The sequence below is a fragment of the Megalops cyprinoides genome, chromosome 2, assembly GCF_013368585.1.
Source record: "Megalops cyprinoides isolate fMegCyp1 chromosome 2, fMegCyp1.pri, whole genome shotgun sequence".
In the NCBI taxonomy this organism is placed as follows: Eukaryota; Metazoa; Chordata; class Actinopteri; order Elopiformes; family Megalopidae; genus Megalops; species Megalops cyprinoides.
The window spans coordinates 62,065,538-62,088,450 of NC_050584.1; the positions used below are offsets into that span (position 1 = coordinate 62,065,538).

The 22,913-nt window shown below is 45.9% G+C and overlaps 1 protein-coding gene across 1 annotated transcript in view; it reads left to right on the forward strand.

Annotated features, from left to right (window-relative positions):
• The first annotated feature begins 638 nt into the window (after positions 1-638).
• LOC118769286 (ephrin type-A receptor 3) overlaps positions 639-22,913 on the forward strand; it is a 123,388-nt gene continuing 101,113 nt past the window's right edge. The window contains exon 1 of the mRNA XM_036516337.1: positions 639-726. Coding sequence (XP_036372230.1) covers positions 639-726 — 88 coding nt within the window. The remainder of the gene's footprint in view (positions 727-22,913) is intronic.

Consider the following 22,913-nt stretch of genomic DNA (forward strand, 5'->3'; position numbering starts at 1 on the left):
AAACAAATTGCAGAGAAGTACAGTATTAGAAGTAACGCTACAAATACATTTTGTTTGGCGTTGTATTTATCATGCAGAGCCAAGAAAAATGTATGTGTGTTCTGTTCAGTCTTGTCACTTATTTCGACAGCACTTTCCAATTCGTGTTCGACGCATGTCACTTTTGCCAAATACGTTTCCATTTTGCTCATTTTAAATAACCTGCGCGGTCAGAAGACTTGACAGACCTTTTCATTCCGTTCAATCACAGATTTGCATCGCCGATCCCAGTTCCAGATCTCCACTGCTCCAAACAGAGAGAAAAAAAAAACGATCGAGCACGACAGTGTTACACTGCTGCGAGTTTAACGTATATTTTCCTCAATGACTTCTTCCAGCCAGGAAGCGCTTACGATAAATACAATATTGAGAGCCTGGGTGCGCGCATGACTTCCGAACGTGGATGCGCCTGGATTCCCAGGGTCTCGCCCCCCCCCCCCCCCCCCCCCCCCCAACAGGCATCCCGCTGTGATTGACAGGCCGGGCTCGCGGTGGATCCTCCTTCCCTCCTCGCGCTGCTGCTCTCGACTCCTCTCCTCCGCTCTCGAGGCTCAGTAAGTTTGTGCACAGGGATGCGGGCGCACAGAGAAGCCTGAAAAATGGCTCTCCTTTGGATTTACCCGTCCCTCCTCACCGCTCTCGCTCTTACACCCAACCAGGCCTTAAGGAATTACCCGGAGAATGAAGGTAAGGCGCCAAAAAACGCTTTCGAACCTAATTTGAATTTTTTTTTTTTTGCAAAGGTGGTGAATGCAGCGGAAGCCCCTTGATTTCAGTTCACTTAAGTGCAGGCTCTCCGTGGATGAGGTGGTGTGTATGAATGATGCATACGCCAGGGAAACAGCAAAAGAAGCACAGAAAATTGTTCAACGTTTTTTTTTTCTGGGGCACGCGCATTAAATTTGAATGGTGTGTGTGCTTTGTAGTTAGACAACTGCGAAGAGAATTTTTCATCTATGGATGTACTACTGCACAAGTGCAACTCACGAGTGCATCGTAGTTTATCGTGTTCCATGGGTACCCTAGTTTTCTAACAAACTAACTAACAAATAAATAAAAAAAAATAAATGTTACCAGTCGTGTGCTCACCCTCAAATTAAACTATGGGTTAATTACAGAAGCAAAACCATTCAGTGCAATTCAAGTAAATACGGCAGACTACACTTGCTAAACTTAACTTTCGGGCGATATCGGTGGTGACCAAGTATCAGTTCCTTAATAAAAACTGCTTTCAATAATCAGTACGGAAGAACGCTTTAGAAGCGTGTCTGCAATATGATGTCTTCAATGTTAGCCTATATCTTTAATTTTTGGTACGGCTTCACGTACTGTAGCTAATGTATGTTGTCGAGGCGAAAGAGAAAAATGACTTGTAGGGGGAAAGAATTAAACAGAGACCCGAACAGTTCAATTTGCAAATAGAACGACAACATTTAACATGTTATTTGTTGTGGTTGGAAAATAAATTGCGCCTAATAGTTTGAAAATATGATGCCATTGTCTTACATGCCATACATCCTCACGCAGATACTGTAACGGGAACAGCATCACTCCGGTCCTGTTTGATTTCGGATACGATTTTCCTCGGCGTTCTTGGCGTACCTGTTACGATTAGTCAATTCTACATCAGCGTATCGGTGCTGAACGCGTTTAGTGCCACGCACAGTATGTAGGCTAAACGTTACCTTTGCTGTCGGAAGCAAAGATTGAATCGTTAGAGGTATATCTGAGGAGAACGCCCGCGTCCTTCTGCTATTGACTAGTGCAAATGCTGCCCCTTTCTTTTCTTAAACGCAAGACGACAAATCACATACATTACACCTCATGAATAATTAACAATTGCGACAAACAAGCATTTTTTCTCCGGTGAACAGTCATCTAAATGGTCATTTGCGAGCTTTGCATAAATGCTTGGGGTCCAATGCATGTATGAATACGACTCCTGAAATTATGTCCCCTCAAGGTTTCGTGACCACGTCGCTGTTCTGTACCAGAATGCCAGGACTCCGATTGATAGGTTTCTTTGAATTTTCTCGAGCTGCCAGTTTGGAGTTGATTCCGTACTCTCCCGCTCTCAGCCCCCTGCCTACACCTTCCTGTTTTTTATTCATTAAATTTATCGGGTAAATGCACACGTGAGATGTATAAAATGAACGTATCAGAACTGGGATGTAGTGTTTTCTCTGACATGGGTGCACCCAATGTTGTTCGTTTCTGGGATTTATTTGACAAATTATTATAGTGACGCTGAAAAGCGCTGCACGTGAATAGTTGAGAGCCAGAACATTCTATGCGCTTCTCACAGAGAGAAATTATTAGAAACAGTGTTACTCTGTTTTTAAAGTAATGTGGGAACACCCACACCGCACACGTCTGCATACAGTGACCAATGACATTCACAACAAAAGAAGCCTGTTTACCTCGGTCAAAAAGATGGTTGCCCAAAACAGTTACCCGTTGCTACAGACTTAGTGCTATTTGATAGCAGTCTGTATAGACCCCCAAACCCGCACATTAGTCTGCTTTCTCGAGGAGTGATCATTACTTAATGTGCGTAATTGGCAGTTAAACAGCAGAATTGCGGAAAAATCGTCAGGAAAACTGAATGCTAAACAAGCCATTCTCCTGATAAAGTCATCCTTTGCTTATGGAAGGGAGATGTTTGGACTTCTGTAGTTTGAGAGGGCTGAGGGAAGCGCAGACTGCTAGAAGCCGGTAGGCGCTGGGAAGGATTGGTGAGTTGGTGCTTCTCCAGGTCTCCGGGCTGCTGAAGGACAGGAGGGAGTGGAGGGGATTAGAGGCGGGGAGATCCAGATGTGTCCGCAGCACAGCCTCGAACCCGGGCAGGAAACGGTTTTGTCCAACAGGCTGAGCCCACTGGGCTAAATGTTCCAGCGGGCTAAATCAAGAGGTGTGCTGTCAGTGTGTGTGTGTGTGTGTGCGTGTGTGTGTGTGTGTGTGTGTGTGTGTGTGTCTGTGTTCGTGCTTGAAACGCAGTGTAATTTAAGAAAGCTACAGAGAAAGTGAGATGCAGTTCCCCTGCCTGTCTTTGTCCAAGCTCAGTGTTACATCACCCATTTTTTCAGCAGTAGCTCAGATTGGAGAAATAAATGGTGAGATCCTCAATGCATGCTAGGAATGTTAATGATGATATGTGTGTTTTGGTGACCTCTTTAATTTTGGTATCATGGTTTCCACTTAAATGTGACCTCCACTGCTAGTTGGGAGCCAACTGTAAGTCCTGCGGTTTCTCAGCTGAACAGCAGAGGGCGCCCCAGCAGTTCTTTTTGCGGATGATGCTGATGTTTGTGGTACCCAGCCTTGTCATTGTTGTTATTGTGTTTGACTGTGAGTGTGTGTGTGTGTGTGCATGTGAGAACATGTGTCACTTATTGTGACTGATTGGCTTGATGGGAGAGAACTGGTAATTGAGCAAGGCGTAACTCCTAAGCAAAGCCGGTAATTGGTTACACTTTCACCGTTTGTGAGTCCCATGATATCGCTGTTGATGGCAACCAAAAACCTATAAAAAAGCACTCATTCAATTTGGAGGTTCCATGGGGGGGCACGGGCTGTTCCAGGTGTTTTATGCAATGGTCTGATGAACTGAGTGTTCATGGAGTCCCCTCAGGGGAGGGGTAAGTACTGTGTGTGTGTCCAAGGCGATGGTCTGCTGGTTTCTGCAAGGGTCTTGTTAATAGCATTGGTCTTCCGTCACAACAGGTAGCATGGCTGTCAAGGAGTTTTAGTGAATTTCACAGTCCTGAGATCTGGATTAAACAGAATTTTCTGCTCAGCTAAATCTCTTCAAAAAGTATCTCCTTTTTTTCCAGGACTTTGTCCTTTGCCTCTTAATAGCGTGTTGAGTGTAAAGATAATGAGTCGTATGAAGGACTTCACACTCACTGAACATGACCTTGCCTTAGCCCTTTTCTCAGCCCCACTCTGACTAGTAAGCGGGCAGTACTGCCGCGCTTGCAAAATAGATCCTGCTGGAATTGCTGGCAAGTACGAAATTGGTGGTGAAACTTGTCGACAGGTCTGCTTCTCACCTCCGATTATAGAGTGATTTCTGCTGGAGGGCAGGGTGAATTTACACACACACACGCATACACACACGCATACACACACGCACACACACACACACACACACTCGCACACACACACACACACTGAGGAGGGCGAGAGGATCGGAGGCCTCTTCTAATTAGGGCCTGGCGTTACCGGAGATCACCCGCAGGTTTCGTCAGTGAGGGTTTCTAATTTGGCGTTTGAGCCCCCCCCACCCCCTCCGAGGGCTTTGATAGCTCATTATCATGAGAAAGGCTCTCTGTGCAGACCCATATTGAGGTGATTGGAGAGAGGGCACTGGGCTCTCCCCTCTCCCCCTGCTCCCTCATGTGGCTCTCCAGGACCGAAAGGCGAGCTCGAGCAGACAATGAACTAGGGGTCCCCTGAGTGGTGCTGCCATTCTCTGGGTCTGCCGCACTGCTAGTGCCGTTGAGTGACAGGTGGGGTCTCTATGTCAGTCATTGTGTGCTTGGTAGTTGTTGCTCCTGCTGTACGGTTCTTATCTTGGCCTCTTTTCATACGCTGCGTTGTACGCCATAGATGAGACCCATGTGTTTGATTATTAGAAAATTTGACTGTTACATCACAGAATTAAAATGCTTGCTGATTCACACACACACACACACACACACACAATATGAAAAAAATCCAGTGTTCTTCCCTCTTTCTTGTTAATATTCTGAAAAGGAGAGCCAAAGAACCCTGCATGAAAATGAGAACTCATTGATGTTATAAGTTTTTCTGCCTGAAGGTGTGAGTGAATGGCAGTCTCTTTGCAGTGAGTCATTATTAACACTGAAAGACCTGGAGATTCATACGATGCTTTGTGTTGGGACTGGGGTGGGGGGGGGATGGGGTGGTAGAGCTTGATTAAATGAATAGTGAATCTTTGGATCCATTGAATAGTTGAACATGAGATTCATTCTGAACTGAAACTAAATGAATTGATTATCCCAGTTATGTGATGACACTGCTTCTCAGGACCAGTCTTATGTTGATCTCAGGGCCCAGGCCACTCCTCTCTCTCTCTCTCCCTCCCTCTCTCTCTCTCTCTCTCCCTCCCTCTGTCTCTCTCTCTCTCTTTCCCTCTGTCTCTCTCTCTCTGTCTCTCTCTCTCTCTCTCTCTCCCTCTGTCTATTTCTCTCTCTCCCTCTGTCTCTCTCTCTCTCTCTCTCTTTCCCTCTGTCTCTCTCTCTCTCTGTCTCTCTCTCTCTCTCTCCCTCCCTCTGTCTCTCTCTCTCTCTTTCCCTCTGTCTCTCTCTCTCTCTGTCTCTCTCTCTCTCTCTCTCTCCCTCTGTCTATTTCTCTCTCTCCCTCTGTTTCTCCCTCCCTCTGTCTATTTCTCTCTCTCCCTCTGTCTCCCTGCCCCAGCTCAGAGTTCACACCTGGCAGCTGTGTTTGCACTTTAAGATTACTTCACTGTGTGGAGGGCCCGATATTGATCCAGCCGCATGTAGCCAGCTTGCTCATTTTGAGTGCTTTTTTAAAACTCATAACGTGTACTCTCCATGCCAGTGACACTGCTGCTGGTGGAGCCTCTGCGTCTGTCTGTTTTAGACACACCCACACACGCACACGCACACACACACACACACACACACGCACACGCACATACACAGACACACACCCACACACAGACACACACACACACACACACACAGACACACACACACACCCAAGAAAGCAGCTAATCTAAAAGGCCATTCTTACTGTTGCAGAAAGAGTGCTTTATGAAATATACAGGTAATTTACTACTGAAAACTCAAGTGCAATTCAGGGGCCTGCACACTGCCAGAGAACCTCTCCTGAACCAACAGGTGTGATGTGCTAACCAACGGTTGACTTTCTTTTCCCGCGTGTTCCTCTAACACACAGCAGTTACTTGGTTTGAAATGTACCACATGTGGTTTGTAGGTAAGTATGGACTGAGGGTCTTAAAATTACATGTATAAACATGTATCAGTGACTTTACCAACGCAGTTTTTTAAGGTTATAATTTCAGAAAGAAGGGAAAGGATTATCCTTCACAGTTATACTGTAGACGCAAGGTTCATTATTCAGTTATACCATAGGCTAAAGGATCGTCCTTCACATTTAAACTGTTGCCCAAAGGCCCATCCTTTACAGTTATACCATTTCCCAAAGGGTCATCCTTCGTATTCATAACATGGCCCAAAGGGTCATCCTTCACAGTTACAATACACTGTTCCCCAAAGGGTTATCCTTCACAGTTATCCCATTTCCCAAAGGGTTGTCCTTCACAGTTATACCATAGCCGAAAGGATCAACCAGAAAACCACCGACTACATCCCCTTGGCTCCTCATGACATTAACGTGATGTGCCTCTGCTTTATTCTCCTGAATCATTTGTCAGGTTTGTGCCTGATTTATTGTGTGCAGGGGGTTTAGTGCTAGTACTAATTTTAGCACTGTTCCTTTTACTGTGACTCTTAACGGTGGCTCTGTGTGGTGTGGGCTTTAAATTTTGTGGTGGATGGCCATCTGGTCCTAGGTGATGTGACACAGTGCATTTTGCAAATTTTATCATTCATCTGAGCATCTGTTTGGTGAAGGACACAGAAAAGCTAGAAATCTGTAGTACAATCAGGCACTGCGCACATAAAAATGAAAGTTGTTTGACTTGACCGAAATGCTTGGTGTTTGTTTTTACAAATTCGACCGTTTGGGAAAATGTGAGCAAACAGGCCAAAATGCGCATGATTGACTGCAGTCAAGAGTTCCGCCATCACTGGGATTGATGATTAGGGCTTGCTGTGCTGCATGCTTACATGCTTTCCCTTCCTGACATTATTAAAGCAGTTTTAGCGGAAATGCCGGTCTCGGTAGGGGTTATGCACAGTGATTTTTTTTTAGCAGATCAGTTTGTTTCAGTGTTGGGATTGAAACATTGTTTGTTTCCCACATGGGATTTGAACGTGTGAGCCTCAAGTATAGGTCACATCCAACATATGAGTCTAGTGAACTGAACCACACGTCTAGGTATGAAGTTAAGGGGTCTTTGTAATCCAGTTTGACTGGATATCCCCCACCCCCCCACCATACACACACACACACCATACAGTACCGGAGAACGGCATATTGAGGGGGGGTCAGAGGTCACCGTGATTGTTATGAGCTGTAATGCACCTCGGGTGTTATCGATAGACCCCCCCATGCAGATGCAGTTGTAAGGACTGTACTTTATACATCATAACATGTGTGACCTTTAGCATTAATCTCACTTCCTACCTCTGTCGTCCTCCTTGGCTCTCTCTCAGCAGTCTCTCTCCTGCCGGTTTTACCTCGCGGTCACGGTCAGCTCATGGTCATGTCACACACTCACAACGCACGGTCTCGATGACAGGTAGCCGTGAAGGATTCGCGCAACAGCAGCGTTTGGGTAACAGGAACAATTTCTGTTTTTTTGGTTGTTTTTTTTGTCAGTTTTGCCACCTGGTCAATCGCTTCTCTCCCCATCCATCCCACCTGCCCATCCCGTGATCGTTACACGTGAAAGAGGGTGAGATGCAATCGTGAAAGGAGCGGGAAAAATCGCTTATCCTTCCACCCTCCCCCCCTCGAACCAAGCCAAAGAAAGGAAGAGGCTGAGAGACAGCTGGTAGTGTGGCGTGTAGGCCAGTTTTTCTCTTAAGAGAAGGTAACCATAATAACACAGGTCATTCTGAATCAGGCAGTTATTGAGTTGAACTTAATAGAACATTTAGCCCAAAAAAAAACACAATTCTTGAGAGAGGAAATAGAAATGGTAACTGATAATGCCTTCATCTCTCCATCCTCTTGGAGTGTGTTCCTGGATTCCTAGCTAAGAGGTTCTGTGAAGTCGTTTTTCTCTTTGAGGATGCTCGTCTTGTTTTTGTTAAGAAGGAAATTCATTGATTTGCACCCAAGGCCGGGTTAATCAAAACTTCGACCTACCTGGCAATTAATAATTGGAAATCCAAAACTATTAGCGCGTTCATTTTTGAGGTGGGACTAGCCTGGCCTCTAACGCGCAAGCATGTCACTAATTGCTCCAGGTTGGTCATTTCTCATTAGCAAGAGGGTCAAAGTTTTGATTGAATTTTCAGCTTCGTTCGGCTGCCTTCGGTTGCTCTGGCAACATCACTCAGCGCTCTGGTAAACCTGAAAGAGTGTGTTGCTTTAGTGTTGTCAATGCATCAATTACGCATCAAAGAGCCGGTCAATACTTTTTGAATACCATGCTCCTTTGCAAACTAACGCGTTTTCTTTTGTTGTTTCTTTGAGGGGATTTTAATTGACGGTACAGTTTGCCCTGGGGTTCGTCAATAAGCACTGAATAAAGTATAAAAAAAGAAGAAAATACTCCGTCTTCACTTTCACTATTCGGTATGTACGCATGGCAGAAACGAATACATTGCAATAGTAGCCTGCTAGCCGGGAGGGAATTGATAGTGATGAGGAATGATGATGATGATGATGACGACAGTGATGAGGAATGATGATGTCACACGACAGGTAAAGGGCTTATCCCAGTGGTGGCACTGGACATGGCAGCAGTATTTGCTATGATGATGGTGCTTGCTGTGAGAATGCATATTTACGTTTATTAATCTGGCAGGCGCTTTGATCCAGAGTGAATCGCAAATAGTGCACTAATTCATTCATTGTGTTGGTGGGTGTTCATCAGCCATGTTGGTAGAGGCCCTGCCATTCGCAAATGGAGACTTGTACCTCCAAGAACAGACACGTGCAAAGGTATCTAAGCAGAGGATACTACTGAGACCTTGCAGCGTGGTCCTGATCTGCGTCTGGTACATGGTGTACTGGTGGTGCTGGTGCTCAGACAGAGCAGATAGAATAGAACGGACAGATGGTTAGTCTGGGGTCTCCTGTGCTGGGGGCTTATACAGCATGCTGGAGTACTACACAAAGCAAATATGCATGCACACACATCCTCTCTTTCTCTCTGACACACATACACAGACACACACACACATTCTTTATCTCTGAAACACACATAGACATGCACAAACACACACACACACACACACACACACACACACACACACACATTCTCTCTCTCCCTCTGACACATCTCTGAAACACACACAGAAGCACACACAGACACATGCACAAACAGAAACACACACATTCTCTCTCTCTCCCTCTCTCTCTGACACACATACACAGGCACACCCACATTCTCTATCTCTGACACACAAACAGACTCACTCACACACACACACACACACACACACACACACACACAGGAGAACATGTGTCAGACTCAGACAGCAGATGCAGTGAGCTCTGGAGTCTCATTGGCCAATAAGATGTCCTGAGGCTGGCCCCACACACTGTCTGTGCTTTTACAAATGACCAGAGCTCATTACAGCCAGGTCACAGCTGCCCTGAGATCCTTAACACTGCTGCTCATTACAGCCAGGTCACAGCTGCCCTGAGATCCTTAACACTGCTGCTCATTACAGCCAGGTCACAGCTGCCCTGAGATCCTTAACACTGCTGCTCATTACAGCCAGGTCACAGCTGCCCTGAGATCCTTAACACTGCTGCTCATTACAGCCAGGTCACAGCTGCCCTGAGATCCTTAACACTGCTGCTCATTACAGCCAGGTCACAGCTGCCCTGAGATCCTTAACACTGCTGCTCATTACAGCCAGGTCACAGCTGCCCTGAGATCCTTAACACTGCTGCTCATTACAGCCAGGTCACAGCTGCCCTGAGATCCTTAACACTGCTGCTCATTACAGCCAGGTCACAGCTGCCCTGAGATCCTTAACACTGCTGCTCATTACAGCCAGGTTACAGCTGCCCTGAGATCCTTAACACTGCTGCTCATTACAGCCAGGTCACAGCTGCCCTGAGATCCTTAACACTGCTGCTCATTACAGCCAGGTCACAGCTGCCCTGAGATCCTTAACACTGCTGCTCATTACAGCCAGGTCACAGCTGCCCTGAGATCCTTAACACTGCTGCTCATTACAGCCAGGTCACAGCTGCCCTGAGATCCTTAACACTGCTGCTCATTACAGCCAGGTCACAGCTGCCCTGAGATCCTTAACACTGCTGCTCATTACAGCCAGGTCACAGCTGCCCTGAGATCCTTAACACTGCTGCTCATTACAGCCAGGTCACAGCTGCCCTGAGATCCTTAACACTGCTGCTCATTACAGCCAGGTCACAGCTGCCCTGAGATCCTTAACACTGCTGCTCATTACAGCCAGGTTACAGCTGCCCTGAGATCCTTAACACTGCTGCTCATTACAGCCAGGTCACAGCTGCCCTGAGATCCTTAACACTGCTGCTCATTACAGCCAGGTCACAGCTGCCCTGAGATCCTTAACACTGCTGCTCATTACAGCCAGGTCACAGCTGCCCTGAGATCCTTAACACTGCTGCTCATTACAGCCAGGTTACAGCTGCCCTGAGATCCTTAACACTGCTGCTCATTACAGCCAGGTTACAGCTGCCCTGAGATCCTTAACACTTCTGCTCATCATAGGGTTCAGCAGGAGCTCCTGTTAGGACTTTTGGTCAATTAAAAATTCATGGCTTCAATTCAGAGACGGCAGCAGCCTCAAATTAGGGCTTGTCTCTTAGGGCGGGGAAGAGCATTTTGGGTTGGTCTTGTTCACCTGGCTGGGTCTGTGGTGTAGCACACAACTTATTGCCTCTTTGGAGCTGGCTTGTCATCAGAAGGCCTTCGCTGTTAGCTACAGCGCTAACATCAATCTCGTGTGTCTGCCTGAATGCCGTGGTTTGTTTAACCCTGACCATTATTTGTCTCCAAATGAAACAGAATTTGTTTGCGGTTCTTTCTTTAGATTATGTAGCTGAGTTTTGTTGACGTGGTCTGTCTGCTTGGTTAGGAGCCCTCCGAGTCACCACCAGCCTAAATGTTTGACAGGTCCTGTGGACCAGCCCTGTCCCCTGAACGAGATAGCCCGCTTTTGTTTTGAGTTTGACTGACAGCTACGGACCAACCAGACCATCCCTGAGACAGCTCAATTACGTCTGTTCAGTAAACACACGCACCTGCTCACAGTACAAATATTCCTCAGTCCCTCAAAGCCTACAACAGTTAGGAGGATTGGTGGCAGTGGCTCAGAATAGTGCAGAATCAAAGAGGACTTTGTACACGGCTGTTGAAAGTCCTTGACAGCTTGGACAATGAAATAGGAAAGATTGCCAGGATCATTTCAGTAACAGGGAGATGAGTGAATGGGCTGTACGTAGATGGATAGAGGGGAAACTACACAGAGTGCATTGAGGCTGACAGCCCAGCTGTAAAAAAGGAAGGATGAGGCAGGATACCTGTATACCTGTTTTTTCCTGCATTTGACTTTTAGTTTACAGGCAGGTTTTAGCACCTAAAGATGAATTTTCATTGTTAAAATATTCACTTTGGAAGTGTGGCATTCTTTGACTGATAGTGTGGGATGCCGAGCGCATACCTGTTGCGGTGTGCAAATGCACTCATTCTGTTGCAGTCAATCAGTCAAGCAATCACATTGCAATCAATCAGTCAAGCAATCACATTGCAAGTATCACAAGTATGGGATTCTGTGCAATCAGACTGTGAGTTTGCTTCAAAGTGGTCATTTTTTAAAGAGAGCAAAAACAAACCCATGACCCCCCAAAAAAAAACATTGTAGCCCATTTTAGCAGTCCATTCACTCGGCGTAAAGAGACAGCAGCTTTGCCCAGGTTAACGTCTCTGCGTATCTCTGCTAAAACTCAGAATTACTGTTAAAAAGCCATAAGGCCTCATTATTTTCGCAAGTGTGTGTGGGGTCCTCCCTGTACTCTTCCGAAATGAGTCCATCAGCTTCACTGAAGCTCCCACGCAGAGCGACGTTGTGTGGTGACTCTGAGTAGATGTTCTGTGTTGTTTGTGTGTCTCTGTGCGAAAAGAGGGAGCGTCGTCCCACAATCCTCTGCCCATTGGCTCGCTGAGGAACCCGACAGCTTGTGCCACAGAGCCCCCCCATGTTCCATAATGAATCACAGAAACGCTGGCCTTCGGTAAAGCAAACCGCAAATGTGATTGTTGCGTCTCCACAGAATTGTTACTGTTACTCTTGCTCGGCAGACACTGCTGTCCAGGGAAATTTCCACAGCTTATATGTTATGCATTTATTCAGCAAGATATTTATGGAGGAAATTTGGGTTAAGTACCTTGCCCTGGGGCACAATAGCAGCAGCCCACCAGGGAATGGAACCAGCGACCTTCGGGTTACAGGCCCTGCACCTTCCCGCAATACCGCACACGACTGTTGCAGAGGGGTTATTTTCCTGTGCCTGGAGGTGCACAGCACTCACTTTGTGGCACCATGGACACCTTTTCATCCATGTCAGTGTCCTCAGGGCATGTTCAGCATTGGCCAGCTGATAGCACATTTTAAATCTCAGATTTAGGGAATGTCTGCAAAAAAAAAAAAAAAAAAAAAAACATAACCAGTTCTCAACTCAATGGTACTTAAAGACATTGGAAGCTATGGTATGAGACTGAGGGACCGTCAGAAAACCACAGACCCTGGGAAAAGGCTGCTGGAAAACAGTGGAAATGTTAACAGTTGAATAGCATGAGAAAAAGATACTAGCTCATTGCATCGCTTCCAGTGTATTGGCAGTGTGGTGGACAGGAGCTGGTGTGGTGGCCTCTGACAGGCTATGTGGGGGGACCCAGCCTGCAGTGGTAGACAGCGCAACAATGGTCCAGACTGGCTAGTCATTCTGGCTAGTCAGTGCTTCTTTAAAGGGGGATTTTGGTAAGCACCAGATGGAATGGATGCTATTCAAAGCAGCTCAGAACGTGCATAGATCTCTGCAGCGCCTGCTGTGACTCAGCTGAAGGTGATGTCATCACTTTGAACGGTGTTCTAGAGCTTAGCTGTGTCATACACTCAGAAGACCCCGACTGAGAATCAGCTGGAGCCTGGAGTTCCAGAGACGTTTATCACACGAGTGCGGAGTGCGGAAGAGCTTAAAGAGGGGATGGCTGACATTTCTCTCCGCTTTGATTCGTGAGAGGCGACGATCTGTGGAAGTAAATGGATCTCTCTGTGACTACACTGACTTTCTGTTTTCAGGCCAGAGAACGCGTCCGGGGGCACAAAGAAATATCAAAGAGCGGCGCTAAATAGTCACTCAGTTGTTGAATGTCTGAATTTGCGCATGATTCACTGATGTGTATAACGCCTGGATGGGCCCGTTGCATTCTCTGTGGGTGTGATCAACCTATTCAGGTATTGCATTGGTATGTTATGTCCAATTCAGTCGCTTGAGACCATGAACGCTGAGGTGAGCTCCCAGATCTGAATGTGGGGAAGGCTTTCTGTGGTCACGCCCGGGGGAGTAGGGGTGGCTGAGGGGGACATCGGATCTACTCTAAAAAAGCGCAACAGTCATTGGCCGACAGCACCTCCGGCTCGAGAGGAGAGGAGGTCAGTGTGTCTAACGGGGTGAAATAAGTAGAGATGCATACCCGAGGCTCAAGAAAGTAGATTGGGCATTGTGGTAGAAATGAAGGAGTACTGGTAATTATTATAAGGTTTGGATGTTACAAGGAGAGCTCAGTTTAGTTGTTTTTTCGCCCTTGCTGAAGGAAGCTGCTACTGTGCACAAGAATGAATTCAGCGAGTCCTCACTTCTTACTGTCTCCTTCCCACTCCATGCTTCTCACTCTCTCTCTCTCTCTCTCTCTCTCTCTCTGTCCCCCACATCCTCTCTCTCTCTCTCTCTCTCTCTGTCCCCTGCACCCTCTCTCCCTCTCCATCTCTCTCCCTCTCTCTCCATCTCTGCCCCTCCCCCGTGCTCTCTCCCTCTCTCTCTCTTGCTCTCTCTCTTTCTCTTTGTCCCAACCTCTTGCTCTCTCCCTCTCACTCCATCCCTCTCTCTGGCTCTCTCTCTCTTTCTCTCATCAGCCTGGATGAGGGTGTCTGTGAAGCTAATACGTGTAATAATGTAAATGTAAAGCAGACTCCTCTCATGTGTTGGCTTTTTGGCCCAAAGGCATTATACCCTTGTCCCCTGAAATCTCCCTTCATTTTCCATTCATTTACATTTTAATCCCTTCAAAGAATCATTAACAGAGCAATTATCTCACACACCTGCTCTTGGTTAGACCCGCTAGAATGACCTCTGGGGTCTGGTGCTGGAACTAAGACAGTCTCACATAAAAATCAGCAATGATATGTCCGCCAGAAATGATTCATTGTCAGCACAGTCCCCAAGCCTTTATTTCCTTGTATTTATTAGCTTTTATTTTCTTCATCAGTTCAACTGGAGTGCTAGGATGAGTGTCAATCATTCTTCTCTGTTTACTGACAGTGATAGCTCTGATGTGCCCTGTCTCTGGTGTGACTCAGCGTGTGTGTGTGTGTGTGTGTGTGCACGCGTGTGTGCGTGTGCGTATATGTATGTGTGTGTGTGTATATACATGCATGTGTATGTATGTGTGCCTGAATGTGTGGGTGTGTGTGCAACGTGTCTGTGTGTGTGTGTGAATGCGCATATGTGCATGTGTACGTCTGTGGGAAACTCATTCCATTACCTTTGTTATCTCACACAATATCATCTCAAAGATTTCTCAGTCCTGAAACACGTGTAGCACATGTGAAACAGGTAAAGAGCAGTTTTCCTGTGCTTGAAGCCGCTGCTGGCAGTGTCAGTTAAACAGGAGTGTACACTGTCTGTGTGAAGGAGCTTCTGTCAGCCCTCCTCCCTGCTCCACGCTGTCGGCATGGGGTGTTTGATTCCTGGCAGGTTTATTAAAGCAGAGTTTGCCCAGAGAAGGCTGAGGATTTCAGGCAAGAATGAAGCGTGGAGCTGCCTACAGATCACTGAGGGAGACGGAGACAGAGAGGGAGAGAGAGAGAGGGGGAGACAGCAAAAGAAAGAAAGAAAAAAAAAGAGCATCACTGAATTTCAGAGACCAAGGAGAAATGTATAGAGGGAGAAAGAGAGAAAGAGTGGAATGGGGGAGCAGGGCAGAGAAAAGAGGGGTGTCTTAATCATATCGACCCCTCGGGTCCCCAGTCTGGTGTTCTAACCACAGTGCCTAACACCGCTGCTACCCCTGGGGACGCGCGATGAGGTTAGCGGACCGAGCTCGTCTTTTTTATCTTCCTTTTAGCATGAAGACCGGCTCGCCTTTCAGCACCCTGCCTGTATCATGTTCTCTTTTCTTCCTTTTTTTTTTTTTTGTGAAACTCCCCCGGACAAGACAGGTTGCGGGAACATTTTCGCGGCCTTCGTTTCCATTAGCGACTTTTTTTTCTCTCTCTCTCTCTCTCACTCACTGGTCTCAGTTTCTCCATTAAGCTCACGCAGAACACACAGAACAAATGGACACTGCTGTTCAGAGAGGGTGCCAACTGAGGACCGGCAAATGAGGCTCTCAGCAATGAAAATGAGTCACCGAAAGTTCATTACAAATGTTCCGGCTAATTAGACCCAGCAACTGGAGCTGCTCGGCCCCCGCACTCACAGAAGTAAGACATCCTTCCCCTCCCCCGCCCTCTTACGCTTGGCTTTACCAGGCCCGTGTTATACGCTGGCCTGGCAGATGCCCCATCGCTCGCGTGGGATTCAAACGCGTAACCTGCCGATTCGTGCTGCGCCAGGGTGTTCAGTCTGCAGTCTCATCAGCGTCAGCCAAAAAATCCCGAGCCAGTCAAACCTGGGATAATACAGCACGCAGCATTATGCTGTTTTTATTTAGCAGTCACTCTTGTCCAGAGAGACTCACGTAGGTTACAGTTTTACCCATTTATACAGCTAAATATTTGCTGAGGCAGTTGTGAGTTAAGTAACTTGCCCAAGGGTAAAACAGCAGACCCCCCCGCACAGAATTGAACCAGCAGCCTCTCGGTTATGAGCCCTGCTCCTTGCCACTGGGCCACAATGCTACCCACAGCAAACCAACATGTGATGGGTGAATAAAGCATAGGGCCCTAAAGCATAGGGCAGCCCTGAGACAGCGTGTGCTTTTGCTATTTATGTGCCTGTTCATTTAAGTAGTGCTGATTTAGGTTTTCCCATATACCTGTGCATTTACACTGTACCTAAATATGTGCTGTAGTGTGGTAACATAGTGTATCTGTCACAGAAGTGTAATTACACAAGCCACAAGAAGATTTAGCCATTGTAAGTACTAGCTTGTTCAGCTAACTAACAAGCTAACTAACTAGCTTGTAGCTAACTAAGCATTGTGTAAGTATGCCGATATAAGGACCACTAAAGTGAAGTGTTATAATTTTAGTCAGTGGGGCCATGCTTCCATCAAATATTGTGATTAATGTCACACATCTCATGTCATTTTATCTTCAAATGTCATCACTGAATCATAATGCATGTTGAAAGGGTCCTTTAAAAGGGGACGCTCTACAATGATTTAGAGCTTAGAGTAGAAATGATCTAATAATGCCTTACTGTATACTTCATACTGTAACGGTTCAGCACACACCGGCTTATGTTTTTTGGATGCACAGTAGAGGGGGGATGGCATTGCCTTTTCAAAAAGGCCCCGCAATAAATCCATTTTAGCCTCAGTGTTACCCTGTGATAAACTGGCCTGGGACACACCTGAGGGGCTCTTCGGTCTTTTCCCCGAACTATGTGTTTCCCTGCCGCTTTGGTTGTTATTCCCTCTGTGAGCGTGAGGTAACGATCTCATGCTTGGGACCATAATCGATGACTCCACGCAGAGCATCTCATTGAAACCTGATCCCTTTGGAGTCCCACGCTGTACGTTCAGGGAAGCTGACACGATGCTTGTAGCGACGGCGTTGACTGCAGGGTATCGTATGAACCTGTGAGTGTTAGCGTCCCTTTGTCACAGAGGTGTGTCTAAGGATTGGACACTGTCTGTTAGCAGTGTGCTTACAAATGTGCCAAACTGTTCCTGCAGTACAGTTGTTGAGGTGGTCCGTTTTCTATCTCAAATAAGTTCCATTCTCATGCCTCTTGTGTTGCCAATGGGGACAGACAGATAGGGAAAACTGCAATTGGCTAATTGGTTAATAGGTTGCACTGGATAAAAGCATCTGCTAAATGACAAATGACCATAATATAATATAATGTAATGTAATTAAGAAGGGGTGGGTTATGCTCACATGCATTATAGAACCTTATATGGATAGTGCACAATATTTATGGGTGCAGTTCCTTACGGGTTAACTGAAACTGCGTCTGTCTAGAAATGCTTGCTAAGTTTGGCAAATTCATTCCCTGTATTTCTGAGTGATGATTCAATGCAGGGACGATAAGTCTTTTTGTCATCTAATGCCATATCTTGCAATGTTACTGATATTGATATAGATGACTCATTTAAATTTACATTTATATTTATTCATTTGGCAGACGCTCTTAACCCGAGCGACTTACAAAAAGAGCATTTACCGACTTTGGCGTGTAGCCATGTAGATACCTCATCATTAGTGCCAGACTTGTAATACAGGGCTATTGTGGGAAACCGTACAAGTCGTAGACAAGCAAAGCTAGCAAAGCTAACAATGCCCCGTATCATCATCCAAGGCAAGCTTATGCACCACTGCTGCTGTTCAGGATGAGAAGCGCATCGACAGTCTAGGGGTCTGTGCAAGACCTTTGTTTATTCATCTTATTCCCAGCTTTACTGAACACCCTTTTGCTGGGAACTGATGTTCCCAGGAAGCGTAAAACATTCACGTTGAGCTCTGTGTCGCACTTCTACCACATAAACGCATCCTCACGCGTATAGTGAGCCGGGCTCTGTGGAGTGAAGGGGGATGTCTGACGCCTCAGAGCTGACAGGTTCTCTGTAGCGGGGCGGGGGGGGGGGTGTTTGCCAACAACGCTGTTATTCGAAGGCCGTGTCCCTTTTCCTCTCTTTCCTCATAGCCCCAGTGTCCCGTTCACTGGAAGCCGTTTCCCCTGCATTTGCAAGATACTCATGTGTTTTCTGTAATGCAACTGAGGTTACGCTTGTTCAGGCCTGGTCTGCGAAAGGGTCGAGGTTGCAGGACCACAGATTGGTTGCCATTTAGTTTTGCGCGCTCCATTGAGTAAACAGGAAGGTGGGTGGCTATGTGAAAAATAATTCACGAGTTGGAGTACGACGATGAACACATTTGTTATTCATCGCAAAAAAAAAAAAAGTGTCATTATTATTTGAGCTATTGTTGTGACGGTTTAAATGCCTGAAGTCTTGGGGAAGGAAAAAGTGGTGCTTGATTGTTTTTATTGTAATTACTTGTTTATGCTCGCATGTGTCCTCATTACTTACTGAGAATTAATACTGCCCATTTATTTTATTCTCACTTATTAGACGGTAACGCTGTTACAGTAAAGGATTTTTTTTTCCCTGAACTACTGATAAACAGAAAAATAACTGCACTTATATCCTGCTTTGCATGTATCCTGTCTCTTACTGGGGTTCATGAGATTGAGAGTAATGAGATGAGATTGGGAGTAATGGTTGACCCAAGCTTAACAGGATCTAGGCAGTGTGCTGTAGCAGTAAAAAAAAGGCCAACAGGATGCTGGGATATATAGCCAAAAGTATTGAGTATAAATCTAAAGAGGTTATATTGAAATTATACAATGTCTTAGTCAGACCGCACCTGGAATACTGTGTGCAGTTCTGGGCACCGCACTATAAAAAAGATGCTGAAGCTCTAGAAAAGGTTCAAAGAAGGGCAACTAAATTAGTTCCTGGCATGAAATATAAATGCTATGAGGAAAGACTCAAGTTACTTAGTTATTTAGACTAAGCGAGAGGAGGCTTGGGGGTGATTTAATTGAGGTATTTAAATTTATAAAAGGAATCAATAAGGTTAACTATAATAGATTCTTTAGGGTGAGTTCAGTCTGTAAAACAAGAGGACATAAATGGAAACTAGTTAAGAGTAAGTTCGGCACAGATATAAGGAAATATTATTTTACACAAAGAGTTATCAATACATGGAATAGGTTGCCAGGTCATGTAGTTGAGGCAGAGACCCTTGCTGTGTTCAAGTCTAGACTTGATGCAGTTTTGGATACTCTTTAATTAAGAAATGGCGAGCTTAGTTGGGCCGAATGGCCTGTTCTTGTCATCATATGTTCTTATGTTCTTAGGTCTCAGCTGCAAAAAGCTATTTAGTTAATTTGCATCCCAGTTATTGTTGTCTGGAGGTCTTAATCATTTTGGGCATTTGCTTTGAGTATATGAATTTGCTTGGGTGTATGAATAGTTTTTAAATGGCTACAAACTACAGCTACAGCCATATCTGAACAGCAGTCCTATTAGGTCTGACATTACTTTTGAAATTCATTATGGTTGTGCTGCGTGCATGCCTGTGGATGAATCCTGGAATTCACTTCTATTTATGCCGTTGGCCATCGTTATCTCTGTCTCTCTTGCAGAAGAGAAACCTGTGCATTCTTTTGAAGATTACTGTGAACGTGCACGTGTATTCATTAATAAATTGTTCCTGGACTGGAAGGTGTTTTGACCTGTTTCTGGGAACACCAAACCCCCACTGGAAGCCTTAACTAAACCCCATTCTGCAGGGAACTGGCAATAGTTTGTCGCACAGCAAATCGAGTTCTGTGGTTTTTCTAAATGACAGAAAAAAAGACGCCACGTAAGAATGTAATGATCGGATTCAGCACTCAGCAAGAAGTGTGCAGTACATTGCAGTTAGTGGATTAGTGAATCTGGGCCAAGGCGATCATTGAGAATTCTGGAATTGATGGAGCTGGTGAGGTGCAGCTACTCAGAGCGCGGGGGTGTCGAATCAGAGCCGTAAAGTGATCCAAGCCGAAGCTATCAGAAGGCACGACGAAAACGATGAGAAGGACGGGTGCCCAGATGTCTCTTCTGCCCCCCCCCCCCCCCCCCCAAATCACAAATAAATAAATAAATAAAGCTGGTTGTTATCAGTATTACATCACAAAACAATGAACAGGCATGAGATGATGCACTCTGCTCATGATATGATATGTTTTGTGAAATCACATGATATGAAATTATCATGAAAAAAAATATGCCCCCTCTACCTGCTGTGCTCTCTTTCTAAACTAACACCGGCGTCACATGGTGGTGATGTTAGTAGACGCAGTAAGGGACAGCAGTGTGGCGTAGTGGTAAGGAGCAGGGATTGTAACCAAAAAGTTGCTGGTTCAGTTCCCTGCTGGGGCACTGTTTTTGTACTCTGGGGTAAAGTACTTAACCCAGAATTGCCTCCGTAAATATCCTGCTGTATAAATGGATAAAAATTGTCACCTTACTGTATGTAAGTTGCTCTGGATAAGTGTTCTGCTAAATGACAATAATGTAATTCAATATAATGTAAGAAACTGCTCCAATGCTCCAAATACATTTTAGCCAGTTGTAATCTTGTTTAATTTGCCTTTGTTGCATGTTGCCACAAAACATTTTGTCATTTTCTGATTACAAGAAGTCACCATCACCATATTTCATCATATACCTACTAATGAATAGTCCTAGATTATCTGGCCTCATCAGAGTCAAATCACTGCTTATTTAAGTAAAGAGGAGATCAAATAATTATTTCTAATGTCTTAATTTCTTTTTCCCTGTTTAGTGTAATTAACTGCCTCATTGATGGTTTTCAGCTCCATTGACAGTTTTATGTTTAGCTAAGCTGAGTGTAATGTCTCATTAGCTGCTCCTGAATACGGTATGAGAGAAAGCGACCGGGTAACGGTCGGATCTTTAATCTCCGAGCGACAGGGCTTAGGCCTAGTTTAGGTTACAGATGCTGAGTGTCTGCAAGCCTTGGATCATTCCCCGGAGAGCGAGAATGGGAACGAGAAGGAGAGAGGCGTTTTTCCCTGCTTTAATTCCTCCCTCTGCTTGAATCTGCGTAAAGCTGTATAAAGGGCAACCTCATGAATCACCGTGAGAGTGGACCTGGGTGATGAACAATGAAAAAGTCACAAGACAGGTGTTAGGAGAAAAGAACTGCACAGAACTCCGAACAAAAGATGCGTTCTGATCCAAGAGGCACAGAGGCTTCAGTTGCATGGTGTAATGCTTAAATGCTTGTGTATATTGAAGGCATGAGGTCGTGTGCTCTATTGTGGAAAGCAGAGTTTTTGCTGGCAGTGAGGGGTCTAAATAAGAGCTGACAATTAAACATTTGCCCTGTAAGTATAGTGGATTTGTGCTGAATTGAATCGAATTTGAATTTGATGGATTGAATTTAAGATCTGTGAGGACAACAGGGCACCCTGTTGCCAAGGCCTCATACCTCCACCACCTGCTTCAACAGCAGGGATTTACATCAGTGAGTAAAGAGGAGTTACGATTGCTGTAATCAGGAGATATGCATATGTAGTTTTCTGCAGCGACAGGTGCATCAGGGCTACGGCAGGATGGTGCTGAGACGGCTATTGCAAATCTGAGCCGAGGCCCAGCTCACGGTGGTGCAGGGGGGATAAAAATGAGGCAGTAGGAGGGTGGAGCTGAAAGAGTCTCAGAGTGAAACAGTTTTGACTTTGCTTGAACTTCAGAGAGAGAGAGGGAAGAGAGAGGGAGAGTTTTTAAAGTAGGTTAATTATCATTTTGTTTACATATGTATGTGAAAATTTGCTTTGGTGATAGTGTGCATATGTGTGGTCATGAAACTGAAGCTTGTTTGAATTTGAATTTGAATTTGAGAGAGAGAGAGGGACGGAGAGAAGGAGGGAGGGAGAGAGAGAGAGGGAGAGAGAGCGAGAGAGAGGTGGAAAGAGAGAGAGGGGGAGAGGGAGAGGGGGCTGTTCTGCTTATGGTGTCTCTGTATATGTATATGTGTGTAGTAAGCTGCAGTAGTTTGTTCCGCAGTCTCCCGACTCTCCTCTCAGCCGCTGAAACTGGGAGGCACGGACCTCGCCCTTTGCAGTAGGATGGGGAGTCTCTGACACGGGCGTTAGGAGATATCCCTGCTTAACTGAGCGAATGAGGCAGCGCCACACACATCGATGTAGTCAGGGCTGTGCCCTCCCAGGATCCTCAACGCTCTCAGACGCTCAGTGAAAATTTCCCTGCGGGCATGAGTGTATTTTTTTTTCTTTGCTTAGCAAACAGCCTCGTCCAGACCAGAGCGACTTACGTAGATCACGGATCATCCTTTTATCCAGATGGATATTTATCGAAGAATTTCAGGTTAAGTGCCTTGCTCAAGTGTGTGACAGCAGTGTCCCACCTGGGCTGTTTTGATTTACAGGCCTTGCTACTGATGCCACACTGCTCCCCCCAAACAGGGACAGAGAGCATGCTGGGAGGTCCAGCCTTCCTCTGGTACAGAGCTGTCACTGTAAGCTGAATTCCAAACTGGTCCCTCCATGCACTAGCATTTCCTCACTCCAACAATACTGTTCTCTGATCAGCGCTTGACCATCCGTCACTGATCAGAGACCAGCGTGGCTGAGTGTGCGATAGGGAGGAGCAGAGAGATCTGGGAGTACAGCCACAGTCTTTGGTCCCAAAGGAGCAGTGAGCAGAGAGCATGCTGGGTACTTCGAGGAGAGATGGAAAGCTCTCCAAAGGCTAATATAACAGACTGCTCACACTGCAGGTGTAGCTATCAGGTTACCACAGTACAGAGGGGTAAAGTTCTGCCTCCTTTCCTGCAGCCTACCTGAGCTAAATCCTACAGCAGGATGCAGCTGTCAGGGTGCAGGCACGGACTCAGACGCAGACCAGGGGAGTACGGGTTTCACTGGCTTTAATTGAAATTGCTGGGCAGGCTCAAGGTAGCAGTACAGGCAGGGTCAAAACCGGAAAGACAGTCCAAAGCAAACAAACCGGGAGCGGGGGTCGGGAA